Source organism: Papaver somniferum, chromosome 8 (assembly GCF_003573695.1).
Source record: "Papaver somniferum cultivar HN1 chromosome 8, ASM357369v1, whole genome shotgun sequence".
In the NCBI taxonomy this organism is placed as follows: domain Eukaryota; kingdom Viridiplantae; phylum Streptophyta; class Magnoliopsida; order Ranunculales; family Papaveraceae; genus Papaver; species Papaver somniferum.
Genome location: NC_039365.1, coordinates 117,514,509 through 117,535,977, shown reverse-complemented (window position 1 = coordinate 117,535,977; position 21,469 = coordinate 117,514,509). Strand labels below are relative to the sequence as shown.

At 35.4% G+C, this 21,469-nt stretch overlaps 1 protein-coding gene across 1 annotated transcript; it reads right to left on the bottom strand.

Moving 5' to 3' along the window:
- Positions 1 to 18,030: 18,030 nt before the first annotated feature.
- On the bottom strand, positions 18,031 to 19,654 carry LOC113305965. The gene is made up of 3 exons (XM_026554955.1): positions 19,134 to 19,654; positions 18,535 to 19,007; positions 18,031 to 18,458 (listed from the first exon to the last, which is right to left on the bottom strand). Exons 1-3 carry the CDS (start codon positions 19,652 to 19,654, stop codon positions 18,031 to 18,033), a joined length of 1,422 nt encoding a protein of 473 aa, XP_026410740.1.
- Between the last annotated feature and the right edge of the window lie 1,815 nt (positions 19,655 to 21,469).

The window sequence follows — 21,469 nt, the reverse complement described above, 5'->3', positions numbered from 1 at the left end:
TTCCTTACAATTATTTAAGAATGATGAATATCCCGTAATACAAGAGATTGTGAGAGGTTTGTGTAATCCCTTGCATATTTCTATATCTTTTGATCTTCCTCCTCTAACAGAAATTATTCCCTAAAGAGTTGTTAATCCAATTTTTTATGAACTACCTCACTTAGGGTTAGGTATATGTGCTATTAAAATTCTTAAGAATTATTTTGCTTCAAAGTATCCACCACTTGATGTGTTTGATCCTAACGCTATGCATGTTGACCGAAAGGAACCTATTGAAGTTTCCACATTATATGTTCTCTATACACTTCCGGGTGTATAAAAGCTAAGTATGGGGGAAACTTCCACCATATAATATTTTCATTAGTACTTAATTATAATAATACTTGTGTGAAGCTGTTATTAGAGTTGGAGGTTGTTATTTGGGAGGATCCCTAGATATTCAGATTGTTGGTGTACCAAAGATAACAATGTCAGGATGAGAATGTTAAACCAAGCGCTACATGAGAGGCAACTTATCAGTTTTTTTATCTCAATCCCTTTTGTTTTTATAGTTTGCATATCATATTCTTGCATTCCCATATTAAATTTTTACAAATTCTTGTATCTTTAATGAATGCTTTGATGGAAAGCTATTTTTCGTCTGGAAAATTCTGACTGTGGACTTGTTGCCAAAATAGTTTCTGAAACTTCATTTGGAGTCCAAAAAGAAAATCTGAAAAAAAATATAATAGGCTGTAAAGTTGGACGATTGGCCTGTACAATTGAGTTTCGGTATTTTCCAGAACTTTTGTCAAATTGCCCCTCTGCCAGTTCCGAGGCCATAACTGCCAGATCACTTATCAACACATTGTTCCCTCTTGACACGTTATAGAAAAGACGTAGGTGAACAACTTTTATTAAGGATGTTTTGCCAAAGTCCTTAGAGAATTGCACATTTTTTGAGTTTTTCCAGGTTGTTATGTCAGAAATCATAAATTTCGGTTTTTGAACATTGAGGAAAATGTAGAGTTTAAGTGTGGGGGAGTAGTTAAGCATGTTTGGCTAGTATATTAGTATTATCATTCACTTTTGTAGGATTAATTTAGTATATTTAAATACTTCATAAATATAAAAAAAAAACTCTATGATTTCTCGGCTTTTTGAAACTTCATCTTTTTGAGGTTTTTGAGCTACCTAGGATGACACCAGATCTGCCTTCCGGGTGGATGATTTTGATTCTTTTGGTTATAAAATTTTTTTTCTTATCATATCCGAGAAAAAAAAAATGATCTAATCTATTCATATGCAAAACTCAGTTGCTAGAAATAACATGATAATTGAAAACATCAATACAAGAACTTGTGCATTCATTACTCGTAAGTCGTAATCTATCAATACTGAATCACTTTCTTTTTCATCTTTTGCAGTTTATATGTTTCTCTAAGTGATTTGGTGGGACCCTAGTATTGCTTTGATGTTGCTGCGAGGAAAAATTAATCATCGTTTGATATAGAAGCCCCAAACACAGTGAAAACCGATCAATTTGGTTGGTTTTATACAATATTTTGTAATTATCTTATACACTCATAAAGTAAGCCAACACATAAAAATCAGGCTTTACTATTACCACATTACTATTATTTATAGCAAATCCAAAAGATTTGATGTGGTATTCGAACTTTTTGATAGCAATACGTGTGTGTTCTCCCTGTATTCGTCGCCTAAATAAGCGTGGAATGCAGGATCCATGAGAACTATCATGTAATTTGCTGATAAGAAGCATGCGATTATATTCACAAGATATAATCATATTGCCGATAAATTGAGTGAAACACATCATTATTATACAGAAAATCCAAGAAATTTGATGTGACATCGACACGTGGGTGGCAATATGTGTATCTGTTCTCCCTGTCTCCATATCCTAAATAAGCGTGGAACGCAGGATCCATGGGAACTATCTTGGATCCAAAATATCTGATCATTTTGTCGATAAATGGGAGATAGTCTCAACTATTGTGCTATATATAAAGAACCCTGTGATAATTCATGTAAATATTGTGGGTAACATCTTTCACCTTAGTGAACATCTTCACACTTCACTTTTCCATTGATTCTCTTATCTATCCATGTGATTTAAGTTTCATATACATTTTATAAGTATTTTCTGTGCAGATATGCTAGTATAGTGCATAACGTCGAAACACATTGCATCAAGTATATATCAATGACTATCTGAGTAGAGTTTTCTTATTTTTATGAATGTCACACGCAAGAAATTTCTTATTTGTGATGATTAGAATTCATGATGGGTATTAATTATAGTAGCTAAAGAACTTATGTAGGATATTTATTTAGCTTGCTCGGTGCCTGTCCTTGATCGTGCTTTCTTGACCAGAAACTGGAGTTTTGTGAGTATACCTCTTGTAAACCCTCACGAGACTATAGATTTTTCACTAGGGTCACTTAAGGGTTTAAAGGCTTGTTTAACATGCTAAGTGTAACCGTGATTCCAGCGAAACTGAATTAGGATTAATTTAAGTTGGATAGTTTCATCGAGGACTAGCAAAAGCTAAGTGTGGGGGAATTTGATAAGTGCATAATTTACTATACTTTTGTTATCAATTCCATGCTTGTATTTTCTATGTTTTTTTCATATTGACTTGTATTACTCTTTTTTTCTTTTGTTTATCTTATTTAGGTAGAATCATCCAAATAGAGCGAAAAGAGTGCTAAAATGGATAAAGAAGTGAGTGTGGACTAAGGAGCAGAAGGAACTCGACCAAATTCAGGAGTACTCAACTCTAAGTTGTAGAGAACGAATAGACAGAAATAACACAAAAATAATGAGGTCATTCTGAGTTCGTATGCAAAAGTTATGGTTGGAGAGAAATGCATTGAGTAAATAAGAACACTGGACGAGAATATCGCAGTGCGGCCATCTATTGGCGGATATGTGGTTACGCGCAATTCACCTTTTTTGTCATAGATGGTGTCTAACATTTGTACCAAAAAATGTGGTTTGTGTAATGCAGCTGAAGTATAGAAGAATTGTTATAGCTTTGGTGGATAACAATCATTTTATTGGTCTACAACTACACAAGGATTGTTCATTATCTCCACTTTGTAGGTTCATCTTTTGGGAAAAGTTCATTAACAACAAGAGTGAGGAACGAGTAAAACCCTATGAGGATAACTTGAACCTATGGAATGCTTTGGATGAGTCTATTAAACGTACAGTAGATTTAAGTGAAGGAGGTTCAATAAATTTGAATGAACTCCCTCTAATATATTTGAATGAAAGTATTCCAATAGATTTGAATAAAGGTTGCTTATGTTTTGGAAATACTGAATTCTTTGGTGCTCACAATCGTATTTTGTGTAATGCACTTTGGGATACTGAAAAAGCAGGGGTCTAACAACGATACCCAATATTTCGTATGGACTAAATCCAATATACTTTTAAGAGAATCAACTAGTCAGTCAGACTCAATCTTAATAAAAGTATATCAAAGAGTTATATCTCACTTTATCAATTCAATACTTACTCAAGCAAATAGAAATTTGCGAGTCTAATTGAATACAAGAGAAACTACTTGAATGGTACCAAAGACCAATGTTCAAGGATCAATCAATTTCAATCAACAACCAAAGGTTGGATTTCCTAATTGATCGATTCAACGCACAACCTGTGATATTTCAATTATATAAAAAAATATAATGTGGAAAAGAAATAACACAGACACCAGAAGTTTTGTTAACGAGGAAACCGCAAATAAAGAAAAACCCCGGGATCCAGTCCATATTGAACACACACTGTATTAAGCCGCTACATACACTAGCCTACTACAAACTAACTTAGGTCTGGACTGTAGTTGAACCCCAATCAATCTCACACTAATCCAAGGTACAGTTGCGCTCCTTACGTCTCTGATCTCAGCAGGATACTACACACTTGATTCCCTTAGCTGATCTCACCCACAACTAAGAGTTGGTACGATCCAAAGTCGGAGACTTTAATAAACAAATTTGTATCACACATAAAAGTCTACGGTAATAGATAAATATGTCTCCCATAGAAATACCTACGAGTTTTTGTTCCGTCTTTTGATAGATCAAGGTGAACAGGAACCAACTGATAACCCGGACTTATATTCCCGAAGAACAGCCTAGAATTATCAATCACCTCGCAACAATCTTAATCGAATAGCGAAAGAATATATTGCGGAATCACAAACGATGAGACGAATGTGTTTGTGACTTCTTTTATATCTTTCATATCAGAGAAATCAATCTCAAGCCAATCTTACGATTGTACTCAAACACGATAGAAACAACAAGATCAGATCAAGCAACTACAAAGAAAATAGTTGGGTCTGGCTTCACAATCCCAATGAAGTACTCAAGTCGTTAACCTACAAGATCTCGAGAAGAAACCTAAGGTTAAAGGAGAATCGACTCTAGATAATACAACTAGTATCACACAGTAGATGTGGGGATTAGGTTTCCCAGTTGCTGAAGTTCTCCTTTATATAGACTTTCAAATCAGGGTTTGCAATCAATGTTATCTTAGTAAAAAAGCATTCAATATTCACCGTTAGATGAAAACCTGATTAGGTTCAAGCTAATATCTTTCAACCGTTAGATCGAACTTAGATTGTTACACAAAAATGAAATGCACGTTTATTTAGGTTTGTGTAACCGTACCCAAACATGTACACTTAGTTGGTTCAACAGTAGTTAACCAAAAGGTTAGCCATATGAGCACTTTCATATCAACCATATTCTTTTTTACCACAACTAGTTCAAATGACTCAAATGAACTAGTTAGAGAGTTGTTCAATTGCTTAGATCTTATAGAAGTATACAAGACACAATCGAAGAAAAAACGATTTGATTCACTCGAATCAATTCATGAACTTTATAGCCACAGATTGCAAGAATGCATTCCTTAGTTTATATAAGTTTAAGTTCACGAATAACCGTTTTAGAAAATAACCAACTTAAGTACGCATACTGGTACGCAAACTTAAGTACCCAAAATAAGTTTGTTTTCAGTTCACAAACTCCAGCAGAAATTCACGGGACATGAATTTCCTACAGTGCGCGTACTGGTACACGGACTTTAGTTCCGGTTTTCCTGAGCAGCAAAGTGCGCATACTTTGGTTCAAGGAATAAGGACTTACACACGTATGTGTTACCACACAATGTTTATATCCTTCCAAGGTTATATATTATAAACTCTCATTTCAATCATTGAAACATTCTTAGAGGACGTTATATAGTTGTTGTTCACAAGCTATTTTTCGTCAAAGCGATTTTCAAATAATTGAAACTAATATGACTTTCGTCACTAGTAAAAATGAACTTGGCCAAAGCGAAAGCTTACCAACACATATTTCGAGAAATAGATAAGCGATATAAACTCGGCTCGAAATAGCAAATGTGTATAATCAAAGTCTATATAGCAATATGACTTTTGTATCAAGATAGGAGATAGAGCAGATATACTTTTGAGTGATATATAAGTTCAAGTCTCCACATACCTTTTAGTTGATGAAGTTCCACCAGTTCCTTGAGTAGTTCTTCGTCTTTGTATGATGACCGCCATGGAGTCTTGAGCTCAACTACACTTTCTATCCTAGTCCGAGACTTTTCTATAAGTAGACTAGAAATCAAGACTTATAGTTTTGATCACTAACATTGACAAACATGCTTGAGATAGCAACACATGCGAGTTCGACCGAGCAGTGCTCTAACAGATACTACTTATGAATGAAATGGATGTGGTTTTTTGTATTTACATATTAAATGTTTTATCAAGTCGTCATTTCTCTATTACTGAGAATGCCGACAAAATATTTAACTTGCTAGTCGGTATCCAAAGTATCATATGACTATGCTGACCGTTCCAAACTGACAAAAATTGTTTGATTTTCCCCCAAGGTCGTCAAGTGTCTAAATTTTTCAGCTTGACGACCAATTTTGTCTGATAACCTTATTACATAAAACCTGGGATACTCAGCACGATCGTCATTCCAGAAAATGACAACTAGTTGTATGTTAGCACATTAGAAAATTTATAACCAGGCGACTAAAAGGGCCTGAAATCTCACTTTTCTAGATCTTTTTTCTCACCATATTAGGCAAGGTAATATAATGATAAGAATGGCGACAAAACTGTGGTAGGCACGTTAGAAAATATTCAACTTGACGACTAACCCAAGCAAAACTGGACATTATCCTGGAAAAAATGGTCACATTAGTCGTCATTTTAATAAACTGATAAGAGTAACCAATATTTATAGTCGACATTCTAAGAATACTTTAACATGACGACTATAATGGGAAAATAATAACATATCCCCGGACAAAAAAAAAGAAAAACAAAGATCGTCATTTCCTATTAATAATAACCTTGACGACCATATAATAGTCGATATTTTACAAAAACTAAAGCTTTCCGATCAAACCATAGTCGCTAACGTAGGAATATTGAAACCTTGCTGAAGATAATTAAAGTAGGAACATTGAACACTTAATTAGAGCATACAAACACTAAAAACTGAACTCTAACACATTTATGACATATTTGGTATCTTTTTGCAGTAAACACTTATTTTGGTGAGGTAAGTAGCTTCATTTTACCATGCAACTTTGATTTGTGCATGATAGAAGGTTGATTTTAGCAACTTCATCTTCATACGGAGCTACATGTTCATCTACCTAATAAAAAAAATCCATAAAGGGTGTATTTTGAAGCATGCGGTTGATATAATCTTCTTTTGCAGTTTTCATGAGAAACAAGAATCTCTTACAATTAGTAATGGTGCATCTACTGTCTTCAAAGAGACAATCATTTTCAAAAGGACTAGATAGTGTACAAAGACTACAAATAATTAATAATGGTGCACTTGGACCTTCCATTCTTTAAGACTGGTTGAAGTTGAAGTTGTAAGTACTTTTATACTAACAACACACTTAATGGCTAGTATTTGAAAATAATAATTGTTGACCATTCAATCGAGTGTACTTTGTACTTAGAATATTATTATCATACTAAAATAGGTTTTAGGTTACATAGGTCTTCATGGTCTATGCTTTGGTACCCCTACGACCAATAAGCAGTCTTCAGGGACGTTACTTTAGAAACATGACGACTAATTACAGTAGAAAGTTTGTATATTTGTACCTTAATTACTTACCACTAGTCTAATTAACATTGCTTGAAACTAGAAAGAAAAAAAAAACTAAAATTTCAGGGCAACTGAAACTGAAATTAGCATAAGTTTAACTTTAACTGAAAAATGTTAAACCACAACCACAGTTTAAGCATAACTTCAAAGTTCCTAACACACTCTAAAATATCTTAGAAACACTCCACAACAACTACTAAAGCAAACATATCCAAAACATTAAAAAGTATCAACATCAATGTCATCTTCTTCTTCCACTTCATCAGGGTTTTCAACATCATCAGCTTGTTCGTCTTACACTTCATCGGTGTTTTGAGCATCATCAACTTGTTCTTCCAATTCTTTAGGTGGACCTATATACTCGTCATTCTCATTGTAATATGGGGTCACTCCATAAAAGTCACATTTCCTGAAAGTTAGTCCTGGATCATAATCATCTCCCTCGTATTCATCGTCTGATGATGATGATTCAATATACTTGAGGGGATTGTTAGCACTGTTCATATCTCATAGGAATTTTCTGGATTATTCTCAATCCAGCTGAATAATTCTGTTACAACGTCCTTTTCAGTTTTACCACAAAGACGTCTTGAAGGAGGAGTAGCCTTTTCTTTTTCTTTTTTATTCTGTTGGAACCTAAGTAATAAAACAATATACAAGTGCAAGATATGAATACATAGAAAAAAGTTGAACATGTAATGGTTGTTATGTTGAAGTTTAAACACCGTACCGACCATAAATGTAATCAAAAAGTCGTCAACTTTATATTTAAAAAGAATGACGACCTACACCCTAAAAATTACAAAAGAAAGACGAAGTTCCCGTGACATTAAGTCACTAGGTTTGAAAACGCGGGGACACCAAAATACACCATCAACTTTTTCTTAGGCAACCTGTATGGACAAGCTTAAATACAATTCCAAGATTTTAACTTAATGAATATCAATCAAGGACTAATATTTAGAGTTATATCTCTTTCTCTTATAATCAAAAAGTTTACAGAGACAAGTCCATGAACCTGATTTACGTGTGAGAGTTCTTGGAAGATTCCAAAGATCAATATCCAAGGATCAATCAAGTCGTATCCAAAAAACAAGGATGTATGTATCTACTTTGATTTATTTACGTACAACTTGTGATATTTCGATTATAAAGATAAGCAATATAATGCAAAAAAAATTAACACAAACGCCAGAAATTTTGTTAATGAGGAAGCCGCAAATGCATAAAAACCCAGGGAACTAGTCCATATTTGAACACCAAACTGTATTAAACCGCTACAGACACTAGCCTACTAGAAATTAACTTCGAACTGGAATATAGTTTAGACCGAATTAAACCCTCACAAGAATTCAGTTACAGTCGCGCTCCTTATGCCTCTTGAATCCCAGCAAGACTCCCGTGCAATTTATTCCTTTAGATGACGTCCTTTACATCCTAAGACTTGCTTCAACTCAATTGAAGACTTTAAACAAATCTTCCTCCCACAGATAAGCCTATATGTGTGATTCCATTTTTGATCGCAGATCAAGGTGAGACTTGAAATCGATAGCAATAGACAAAGTCTAGCTAACCTCAAAATCCGGACTTATGCTTCTCGAAGAGCATCCTAGATTATTATTCACCTCACAAGTATTAAACCTGTGGAATCACAAAGTCTGGGACGAAGAGAACTTTGCGATGTCTATCTATCTTGTTCGAGTGAGCATCTCAAAAATAAAACAAGATCAGGATACACGAACTATCAAGATGAAAATAGTTAGACCTGGCTTCACGAATCCCTAGGTGAAGTCTTTTTTAGTCGCTAAATCCTAGAAGGGTTTTAGGGAGAGGACGTCTCAAGTTTACAACTAGGACACACAAATAATAGTATCAGGATTTAAAGATCCCAGTTGCTTGAGGTTCTCCCTTATATAGACTTTCAAAGTATAGGTTGCTTTAGGTTTAGTTGAGATAGATTTGGGACCAAGCAAAAAATATCCACCATTTGATGAATCTTTGAAATGAGATTAACATATCAAGATATACACCCTGGTTAGGATGAACCGTTACCGAACCGTGTACAAAGACATTGTTCATGGACGGTCAGCCGAAACTAGACGATTGAACCATAAGCTTAATCATTTTCATACACACTTAAGACACATGTCTATATAGTGTTTTTAAAGATTTATTCAAATGCTAATTATCTCAAAGAAATAATTTTATGTGCATTTGAAAATATTCGAAAAGGAAAGTACATGTACCAGGTACGTGTACTTTCCCTTGTTCGTGACTATTTTTTTCATGTTACATGTACCGGGTATGTGTACCCTTAAGATAAAAATAAGTTCCTGATCTTACAGAACTTTTCCGGTTTGTGTACCGGATATGGATACCACACTGGTTCCAAAAGCAACAGTTCTTTTTCGGTATGCATACTACGTATGCGTACCAATCCATGTTCACGAGTTCACAGACTTTTTGTGGCATGGATAACGGGTATGCGTACCACTAAGTCACTGTCGACATATAACTACGTCGTTACGTGTACTGGGTGTAATACGACTCCGGACCTATAACAGTTTCCCAGTTTGTGAAACAGGTATGCATACTGTCATGTATCCATATTTTCAGTAGTTCTATATTTCTCTCTAAATCATTCAAAACATTCCCAAATAACATCAATGACACATATCACCATTCCAGGCTATATTCGATTGATAATCTTGAATGAGGATTTAGAATATGAACAAAAGATTGTTCTTAACTGAAACTCATCAAGTATGAAAAAATATTCATTAAGCTTAGTCATATATATTTCGAGAACTAATTACCAAGATAAATTTGACTCGAAATTCTTGATATACTTGTAATAGTATAATTAGTCATGCGACATCATCTCGTAGATAAAAGGATGAATATAAGAAATAGGTGCTTTAGTATTCACTTACCTTTTGTTGAAGAAGTTCTCCAAAATCTTCTGTTGATTATCGACTTCAAAGGTAGAGTGCAGTGATGTCTGATTCTCAACTACACTTTTATCTTAATCCGAGACTTGACTAATTGTAGACTAGAAATAAAGATATAGTTTTGATTAACTAAATTTGACAACAATCTTGATATAGATAGTAGAAGATGAATATAAGAAGATGAAGACCAAAATAAATAACATGGGTCATCATATTTGAGGCATAACTAACAAGCTGACCCTGATTATTAATTCACAGTCACCATTAACATTATCAAAAGTCGTCATCATCCTCATCTGACGACCTTGAAGACTAACACTAAAAATCATAGGTCGTAATTATGCTCATACATATACCTTGACGATGTAAACCCTGAAAAATCATCATTTTCCATAATCTAACCTAATATAACAATCATAGCACACAACAGAGTAATGGGTTTGAGTATAGACATCACTTATTGTCTTCTTCTCGCTGATGATGGGTTCTTTTCAACAACTTCAGGGATTTCATGCTTCGGTTCACTAATTTCACTAGTTCGACTTTTCCCTTACCGTTTTCTGTTTATTTTGAGGATTTGGTATCAGTTTTTGCTTATGTATTGTTCCTTGATTGCTTCCGATCACCCATTTTTGAGTAAAACTAAAGATGATGATTTTCAAAGGATTGATGAAAGATGAAGTAGTGAAGAAGATGAAAGAGGCTTAAGTTTTTAGGTTAAAATGATTTTAATAAATGGCGTATAAGTTTAAGTGTTTTAGGTCAAGGGCAATAAGGTAAGTTCACCATATTTGCCACCCTTCAGTCAAGACTTTAGGTCCATTTAAATTTTGGTATATCAAAATTAACCTGGGTATTCCCCAATTCGGCCAGTATCACTTATAGTTTATTTTTTTATTTCTTTTTCAAGCCTTCTATATTATAGTATGTTATAACATAAAAGTCTTTAGAAATCTTCCATAATTCAAACTCCAGAGACCAATAATATAAAATTTTAGATATTTTTAGAAAATCACACTCAATAACAAAAACTAATAGAGATTTTAAATAACTCTCTATCGATTAATAATAGCGTTGACATCTCTCTAATTATTTGTAAATATAAATTTAGTAATTCCATGTTAAATAGATAGTAACCGCGCCATTCACTGGGTGGTAATATATTTACAGTACCAATAATACTGTCAATATTTTTTTCCTTTGATGCCTTTGTTGTTATTTTTTGTTCGACATCAGTCTAGGACATACATTATAGTCTCAACGCTTCTAAAAAAGGGTTCACCGTTCCCTATATATGGTTGAGCTGGTTATACGAAGGCGGGGATGAAACAGGTGACTATATAACAGCTTCAGTGTTACAAAAATATAGTATGTTTTTCAAAAATATTATATGCCCACCAAATGTAGGTACGTGCAACTTCATCTTCGAGGAGATATGAATTTTCGTTGCTTACCTTGCGGTGATTTATATAATGTTATCCTCGAATTTTTTATGATATGATATTGTATATTTACGAATGTGGCTAACTATGTTAGAGTTATAATTATAAAAAAAACATCATCTTATATTTAAAGCAAATACATCCACCAGACATGACTCCCTTTGTAAAAGCTATAAAATCAAAGATTTTTCAATAAGATTATTTTTTCATCATGCCTATTTTCACTCCTCTGATGCAGTTTTTACAAGTGGTAAGAGTGGATTCGATTCTCCGACTATTTTAAAGGTTTGTTTCAAGATTAATTATGAAAAATACTAAATAAAAACTAATTATATTAGCCAAAGATAGGGAGAACTAGAGTTTCGGATTTCACTACTTTTGATGTTTGTAAATTTAATAATTAATTTCTCTAATTTACTCTCAAAACAACTCAAGGCAATTTCGAACCCAATCTCATGTCTCAGAGAATAAATCGCTGAAACTCTTTTTATGACTTTCGTCGTTATTCTAAAGCCTATTTTTCCTTTGCTTATAAAATATCGGTAGCTTAAAACTACCAAAAACAGTTATTCCGAAGCATATAAGGAAGACAAAAATTCTAATCAATTAAAACTTCACTAGAGAGTAATAATTAAAGAAAACTTAATACTAAAAATTACAAATCAAAAAATAGTTTCCTCCTCCATTCTAGAAACTAAATTATCTACTCATATGAAGAAAAATAGAAGAAAATGGATTAATCATTGTATTAAAAATAATAAAGTTTTCCTACAACGATTTTTGGTTGCTAAAAGTCTCAGCAACTCAGACAGCTCTGGCTAAAAGTGCTATTGTAACTGAAGATGTAAAACGATACGCTGATTTTATCGTTATACAACGATTGTTACTGCGACTGTTTCTGACAGGACTATGTTCTTCGTGTTCTTGATCAAATAGAAGCAGCAAAAGCAGAGTTTCTGGAACTTGTGATTTCTCGAATTCTAGCTATCTGTTTTCTTTCCCTAACTCTTCGTTCCCTTATCTTGATACCCTACAGCCTTTATATACTCGGCATATCCTCCACTCTTTGTAATAAATGTGAATGATCTTCCTTTTACTCGGGATTATTTTCTGCCATTTTCATGTGATTATTTCCTTCTATATCTTCTTCACGCGTTTGCAGTGGACCAAATTCATCCAAACACGTTCCTTACATGTTTCAGAAGCTGTCAAATACGCTATATCCTTAAGCAATTCCCAAATAAATCTCAACAGAATATCGAAAATATTTCTCTTCCCTATTTTGGTCCAACACGTGTGATCTTCTTTTTTTTCTCGTTTCTGAAACACCTACCAGTCCTGTTTAACTCCAGCAAGCCCAATCCAACCAAATCCAGCGATTAAATCTCCCAAAATTCTCTAACATTCCAAACTGAACTTTCCGGCAGGATGTAAACCCGAAAATGATATTTTCTCAATTGGGGATTATCCAACCAATTCTAAACGAATCGATGACCATTATCAGCCCTGTTTAGCCCAAAGGAAGATACCCATTTTATCTCAGCGCTTTAGTCTCATCAGAACCCCTTCAAATCTTCAACCCTAATTCTGCTTGTTCAAAACCAGGTTTTCCCGCCAAAACATAAATTCAAAAGATTGAAGATGGACAGACCTTAACCAAATGCTTGGGGTGTCAATAGCAATCAGGGTGGCCCTTAGTAATTTGGGTGTAAATGGTAAATTTCTTGGGTGTCCTTATCAACTCCTCCGGGTGCCTTTTAACACATTTCTGGAGTGACTTTAGTAATTCCTCTCGTGGGTGCAAATGCCACTTTTTTTGAGCCAATTTCCCCGCAAAAGCTTATTTTTTCAAATATACCTACAAAGACATAAAATACCATAATAAGTACAAAAATGGGTACCAACAACATCAAAAATCGATATCAAAGTAGAAACATAAAGGAGTCTATCAAATACCCCCAAACTTATTATTTTCTAGTCCCGATCACATCTAGTCTACAAAATGAAAGTCCTAACTTACTGTCGCAGGCATCGCGGTTGCACTTAGCGAGTGCAATAAGCCTTTAAACCCCTAGGTGGCCCTAGTGGCCGAGTTATAGTCTCGGGAGGGTTTACAAGAGGTGTACCCACAAAACCTTTATTCCAAACCCTAGCTACCTGTGAAAAATTCAGGAACTACACTAAAGAATTTCCTTGGTTGGCATACTTTCATTGACTACAAGAGGAAGTGCCTTAATGCGAATCATATTCATATATATAAGTGACAGAGCTCTACTCAGATAGTCGCACTATAGACATCAATATCGGAATCACACAAATCACATGAATAAAATATAGAGATATATTATTTAAAATGATGTTGACTAAGGCAAACGGTGTTTCCCATATCTGTCTGAAGGCCACTTCCAAGATGAATCATATCCTACCGGACTGAGATAATGATCTGGATTAATATCAACACAGCTTGGCATATACAAGGGAACCAACGGTCGATAATCTTAATTCTAGATCAACACAGATGGCATGTATAAGGGAACCATCGGTTTATTTATTCATTTAACATTAAATTTTTTTTTATAACAACATGATTAGATCTTTTAGATCCAAGCGCATGCTTCTTGTCAGCAGATTACATGATAGTTCCCTTGGATCTGCATTCCACGCTTGTTTAGGCGACGGAGACATGGAGAACACACACATATTGCTATCCAAATGTTAATTATTCCGTTTGGACTGACTGGTCTGGTCTGTTTGTTTTTCTTTTTTTTAGTAACTCAATCATTCTACTCCATCCCAGCAGTGGTAATAATTCGATGTGTGTGCCCCACCAAATCACTTAGAGAAACATAAGTTTGCAAAAGAAATAAAAATAGAACGTAATGTGATGATTCCACTATAACACCTGAACTCTGTCTTTTATGAATAGAATCTGTTATTGGGTTCCTCAACTCCTACAACCAAGATATTTCCATCCACTTAGACTGGTTAGTGTCATCCTGAATTGGCATAAATTTCTAGGCTCTGGAGGTTTTTTTTTTTTTTTTTTTTTTGTATTATTAACTATCTAAAAGTTTTTCCCTCACCCCCAAACTTAAATCTAACACTATCCTCAATGTTGCAAATTAAAGTTCAGTACAAAATATAAGTAACAAGAGAAACCGGTAAAGACAGAAGACAGAAAGATAGTACCTGGATGAAGCGTAGCAATCCTTCCATGGGAGAAAGAAAGAAAAAAAAAACAATATACAACAACAGCAGGGTCCTCCAGAGGGACCTTAATATCACCATGTATGGGTTGCCTCCCATTAAGCGCTAAGTTTAGTGTCTTCAGCCAGACATTGTTACCCATTAAAATTAATCCTGGTAGACAGGATCTCTCAGCTCTGATTCTTCTATTGCATGACTGGGTAACTCGAAGAATGGTTTCAACCGTTGACCGTTAACCTTGAAAGTTTCTCCGTTCTTAGGATTTTCAACTTTAACTGCACCACAGGAAGGAAAATTTTGACAGAGTATGGTCCAGACCACCGATACCTCAATTTACCAGGGAAAAGATGTAGACGGGAATTGTAAAGGAAAACTTTTTGACCTGGTTCAAATGTCTTTCGAATAACCGATTTATCATGAAATATTTTTATTTTCTCCTTGTAAATTTTTGCACTCTAATAAGAATCATTACGAATTTTTTCTAACTCATTGAGTTGCAGTCTACGGTTATCACCGACGGAAAATAAGTCAAAGTTTAGCTATTTAATGGCTCAATAAGCTCGGTGTTCTAATTCTATAAGAAAGTGGCATGATTTACCGAACACAAGTCTATGCAGAGACATACCAAGTGGAGTCTTAAAAGCGGTTTGGTAAGCCCACAATGCTTCTACTAAGCGCAAAGACCAATTCTTTCGGGTAGGTTTTACGGTCTTCTTTAAAATTTGTTTAATATGCCTATTAGACACTTCAACTTGGCCACAAGTTTGTGGGTGGTAAGGTATAGGAACCTTATGGGTAATGGAGTATTTCTTCATGAGCGTCTTAAATGACCGATTACAAAAATGGGAACCTCCATCAATAATGATTGCTCTAGGTATACCAAATCGAGAGAAAATATTGTCTCTAACAAACTTGATCACAACGTGGCGATCGTTTTTCTTGGTAGCTATTGCTTCAACCCACTTAGATACATAGTCAACAGCTAATAAGATGTAAAGGTTACCATAGGAATCGACAAAGGGGCCCATAAAGTCTATACCCCGCGCATCAAATATTTCTATTACTAGTATATGACTAAGTGGCATCATATTACGTCGGTTCAACTTCCCTAACTTTCGACATCTCTCACAACTTTGACAAAATAGGTGGGAGTCCTTAAACAGAGCTGGCCAATAAAGACCAGATTGCAAAACCTTCGCAACTATTTTCGTAGAACTAAAGTGACCCCCACAAGCTCCAGAATGACAAAAAGTAAGGACACCGGAGATTTCGTTGTCAGGAATACAACGACAGATGATCTGATCAGGGTAGTATTTGAATAAGTACAGATCATCCCAGAAAAAGTATTTAACCTCAGACAAGAATTTAGTTATATCCTGTTTAGACCAATGGTCGAGCATTTGACCAGTTACCAAATAATTGACAATGACAACAAACTAGGGTAACAAAGAGATGAAAAATAATTGTTCATCAGGGAACGTGTCAAGGATCGGTCTCTCATCATCTCTAGTCTCATCAAGGATACGAGATAAATGGTCATCTACTACATTTTCAGACCCTTTCTTATCACGAATATCAAGAGTAAATTCTTGGAACAACAATACCCATATGATCAGCTGAGGTTTTGAGTCCTTCTTGGAAAGAAGATATTTGAGTGCGACATGATCAAAATAGACTATGACCTTAGAGCCCGAGAGATATGATCTAAATTTCTCCAAAGCAAAAACGATGGTTAACATTTCTTTCTCACTGGTTCTGTAGTTTAACTGGGCATCGTTTAGGGTTCTACTAGCATAATAAATCACACTAGGTGCTTTATCACGTCGGTGTCCAAGGACAAAACCAACCACATAATCGGACGCATCACACATGAGTTCAAATGGGAGTTTCCAATCGGGTGGTTGGATGATAGGGGCAGAAGTCAACAATAATTTAAGCTTCTTAAAAGCTGTAACACAGGCTTCATCAAATACAAAGGCAGTATCTTTAGCAAGTAGGGTCGACAGAGGTAAGGAAGTCTTGTTAAAGTCTTTGATGAAACGACGATAAAATCCATCATGTCCAAGGAAAGATCTAACAGTTGTTACATTCTTAGGTGGTCTTAATTTTAAAATTAGGTCAACCTTGGATTTATCAACTTCTATTCCCTTAGAGGACACCACATGTCCTAATACTATTCCAGATTTAACCATAAAATGACACTTTTCCTAATTAAGGACTAAGTTCTTTTCTTTACAATGTTCTAGAACTAGTGTAATGTGGTGCAAGCATTCATTGAAAGAGGATCTAAAAAACGAAAAATCGTCCATAAAGACCTCGAGAAATCGCTCAACCATGTCCGAGAAGATACTTAGCATTCAAGGTTGGAATATTGCGGGTGCATTGCACAACCCAAAAGGCATATGCCTATAAGCAAAAGTACCAAATGTACATGCGAAGGTTGTTTTCTCTTGGTCTTCCAGGGTTATAGGGATTTGGTTATAACCGAAATAACCATCTAGGAAGCAATAATGGATGTGGCCAGCTAATCTTTCTAACATCTGGTCGATGAATGGTAGAGGAAAGTGGTATTTCCTAGAGGATGAGTTCAGCTTACGGTAGTCTATATATACTCTCCACCCGGTAGTAACACGGGTGGGGATCAATTCATTATTATTCGCAACTATCGTAATCTCAGACTTTTTTGGGACAACCTAGACATGACTGACCCATTTACTATCATAGATGGGGTATATTATACCCGCATCTAATAACTTGAGCACCTCAGTGCGAACAACTTCCTTCATATTAGGTTCAAACGTCTCTGCATTTCTCTTGAGGTTTTGGCACCTTTTTCTAGGTTGATGTGGTGCATACAATCAGCAAGACTAATTCCTTTCAAATATGCTATAGTCCACCCTTTTGAAGTCTTGTTCTCTTGGAGAACACTAACTAGTCTACGTTCCTGACCGGGCTCTAAGTTAGAGGCAATTATGATAGGAAAGTATTTTCACTACCAAGAAATACATATTTCAATATATCTGGTAGCGGCTTTAATTCAAGGGTGGGGGGCCTTAACTGATGATGGAAGGGGTTTATCTATGGTCGGCGGAAGAGGTTCTGGTTTACGTTGCCATTTTCCATAATTCATTACTGGCGCAGAATTTAACAAAGCCTTAACTTCTTCAAAATGACTATCCTCATAATAGTAGGCTCCAAAGTGGTCCAGGCACGCTACTAAAGGATTGCTAACATTATTAGTGGTAAACGTATTCTCAATTAGAATCGATCATGCATATAGACTCATAGTGTTCAGGGTCCGATGTGGCTTGTAACGCCTTAAAAACGTTCACTGATATTTTCTGATTCCCAAAGGAAAATTCTACTAGGCTAATTTGACAATGCATGACTGCATTTGCAGTGGATAGAAACGGATAACCTAGGATGATCGGGATATTGATATCTTGACTAGTGACAGGTTGAGTGTCTAAAATTACAAAGTCAACCGGATAGATAAAGTTTGCTACTTGAACCAAAAAGGCTTCAAGAATCCCACGTGGGATTTTAACTGACCTATCGGCTAACTGTAGTGTTATCCTAGTTGGTTTCATCTCACCTAATCTAAGTTGTTCATATACTGAGAACGGTAAAAGATTTACACTATCCCCAAGATCTAAAATAGCATTTTCTATCTTTTGGCTACCTATAACACATGTGACATTATGACAACCAGGATCTTTAAATTTGACTGGGTACTTTTGTGAGATTGTGGAACTAACTTGTTGGGTCAAAATGCCTTTTATGGACACTCTCATCTCTCTTTACAGTGCACATGTCTTTTAGAAACTTTTCCATATCCGGTACATGTTTTATTGCATCTAACAAGGGAAGATTGATCTTAACTTGCTTAAAGATGTCTAGGATTTCAGCATATGTACTAGGCTTTTTCTTAGCGAGTCTCCGAGGAAATGGTGCAGGTGGTACGTACACTCTCTCAGGAATATCTTCCTCACTTGGAATCTTAGCACTCTCAGTCCCATTGGGGTCTTTAGACGAAGTTTGGTCAACCTTAGTCTCTTTTTCAGATGGACTACTATCCTTAGGTAGTTCTACCGAGTTCTCTAGAGTTTTACCACTCCTAAGGGTCATAACTGCTTTGCTATGTTCATTGTGGTTAGAACTACATGATCTATTAACCTGGTTAACTCCTTTCGGATTTGGAGTCTTTTGGCTAGGAAATGTCCCGTTCTCCCTGTCATTTAATCGGTTCGAAAGTTGATTTATTTGAGTCCCTAAGTTGGAAATAGCTCGGTCAGTGTTTTGTTCGTTACGCTGACTTGTCAGGACAAAGTCATCGAGTCAATAAAGAGTTTTATACTTTTCCTCTAGAAATGACACCTTTTTATCAACTGGGCTCGGTTCTTGGACTTGAACTTGGTTCTTAGAAATACCTGGTGGTGGGTTGCTAGATGGGCCACCTTGATGGTTACCTTTAGACCACGAGAAATTCGGGTTATGTTTCCAACCAGGGTTATATGTATTAGAGTATGGGTCAAACTTGGGTCGACCCTCATATTTAGAGTTCATACCACCATATAGGACACTAACCTGGTCACGGGTAGTTTCACAAGGGTAAAAAAGGGGACAGTGAGGTCCAATATTACTTTCATCACTACAAATCGTACATGGATAGGTTCTGGGCTCACTATTGCAGCTCATAGTCTGGTGGGACCCTTGGTTCATCTCTAAGGCCTTTAGATGCCTAAGTATATCAGACCCATTATCAACTCTATTGACCCTATGGATAGGGTTCCTAGTTATTTCGGGCTCTCTCATTGAAGCCAATTGACGAGTCTTTTCAGCTAGCTCGAGTTTCAAAGCACATGTCAAAATACACATCTGGGTCTTGATGGGTAATTTCTCCACCACTAATTATTTCTACCTGCATTCGCGTTTCACTATCTAGGCCTTCATATAAGATTTGGGCCATGTGGGCTTTCTCAAAGCCGTGATGTGGGCATTAGTATAACAATTCATCAAACCTTTCTATATAATCGTGTAGGTGTTCACCTAATTTCTGCTTAAAGGTTTGGATGGACTGCCTAACAACATAAATCTTATGGTGTGGGTAAAACTTCTTGACAAAAGCTTCTATAAGGCCATCCCAAGTGGTGATTGTTTTAGACGGAATCAAATGGTACCACTCATTGGCTCTCTCTTCTAGGGAAAAAGGGAACAAACGCAACCTAAGCACAACTTTAGAGACACTCGGGTAACTTATTGTATCACAGATCATTTCAAAGTCTCTTACATGGGTATACGGGTTTTCATTCTCTATTCCCCTAAATTTTCTAAGCATGCTAAATGTCTCAGGCTTAATGTCAGTAGTGGATGGTAAAAAACCCCTGGGTCACGTACCACTCTAGATGGGTTCATCATATCTCTAAGGGTTTTTTTACTGGGACCTCTTCATCATTTTCATTAACCATTTCGGCGAATACATAAGTACCACCTAAATCCATGTAATGGGTCGAAATCAAATTAAATTTTTTGTTATCCTCAAGTCTATCTCCTGCCCGTTTCCAACAGCCATACACAAGCAAGAATACTAGTTTTCAGTAAGAAAATCGTGCACATGCAAATGTTGGGGTTCACTAATTCAGGTAAGCTTGGGTTACCTACAACAAAATATACCCACAGTCAAAGTCTGGTCACATGTACAAGGCTGAGGTTTGTGGTGTTTCGGGTGATATGCGCAGAGGGTTCACCTTACTAAACCACGTGTTTTCCTAGAATCGGTGTCATACGAATAATGCAATTGGTGTGTAAACATGTTTTTTTTAAAAAATAAATAAAATAAAATAAATGAGATATATAAAAAAAGAAATAAAATCTAAAAGAATAAATAACATTTGGGTTTTATTACTTACCTCTTTTGGAAGGCGGTTCCACAATAAATGTAGGAAATTACCTGCACAATAAAAACGAGAAAAATTCCCAAGTAAAATCAAAGAAAATAAAATAAGATAAAATTTAATTAAACTAAACAAAACTAAAAATAATAAAAAAAAATTTAAAACCTAACCTAAAGGCAAGTCAACGTCGGCGGCGCCAAAAACTGATGCAGTTTTTACAAGTGGTAAGAGTGGATTCGATTCTCGGACTATTTTTAAAGATTTTGGTTCAAGATTAATTAAGAAAAATACTAAATAAAAACTAATTGTATTGGCCAAAGAGAGGGAGAACTAGGGTCCGGATTTCACTACTTTTGATGTTTATAAATTCAATAATTAATTTCTCTAATTTACTCTCAAAACTACTCAAGGAAATTCGAACCCAATCTCATGCCTCGGAGGATAAATCGCTGAAACTCTTTTTTATGACTTTCGTCATTATTCTAAAGCCAAATTTTCCTTCGCTTATAAAATATCGGTAGCTTAATTAAAACTACCTAAAACAGTAATTCTGAAGCATATAAATAAGAGAAAAAATCTAATCAATTAAAACATCACTAGAGAGTAATAATTAAAGAAAACTACATACTAAAAATTGCACATCAAAAGATAGTTTCCTCCTCCACCCTAGAAATTAAATTAGCTACTCATATGAAGAAAAATGGACTAATCATTGTACTAAAAATAATAAAGTTTGTTCACAACGATTTTTGGTTGCTAAAAGTCTCCAACAACTCAGACAGCTCGGGCAAAAAGTGTT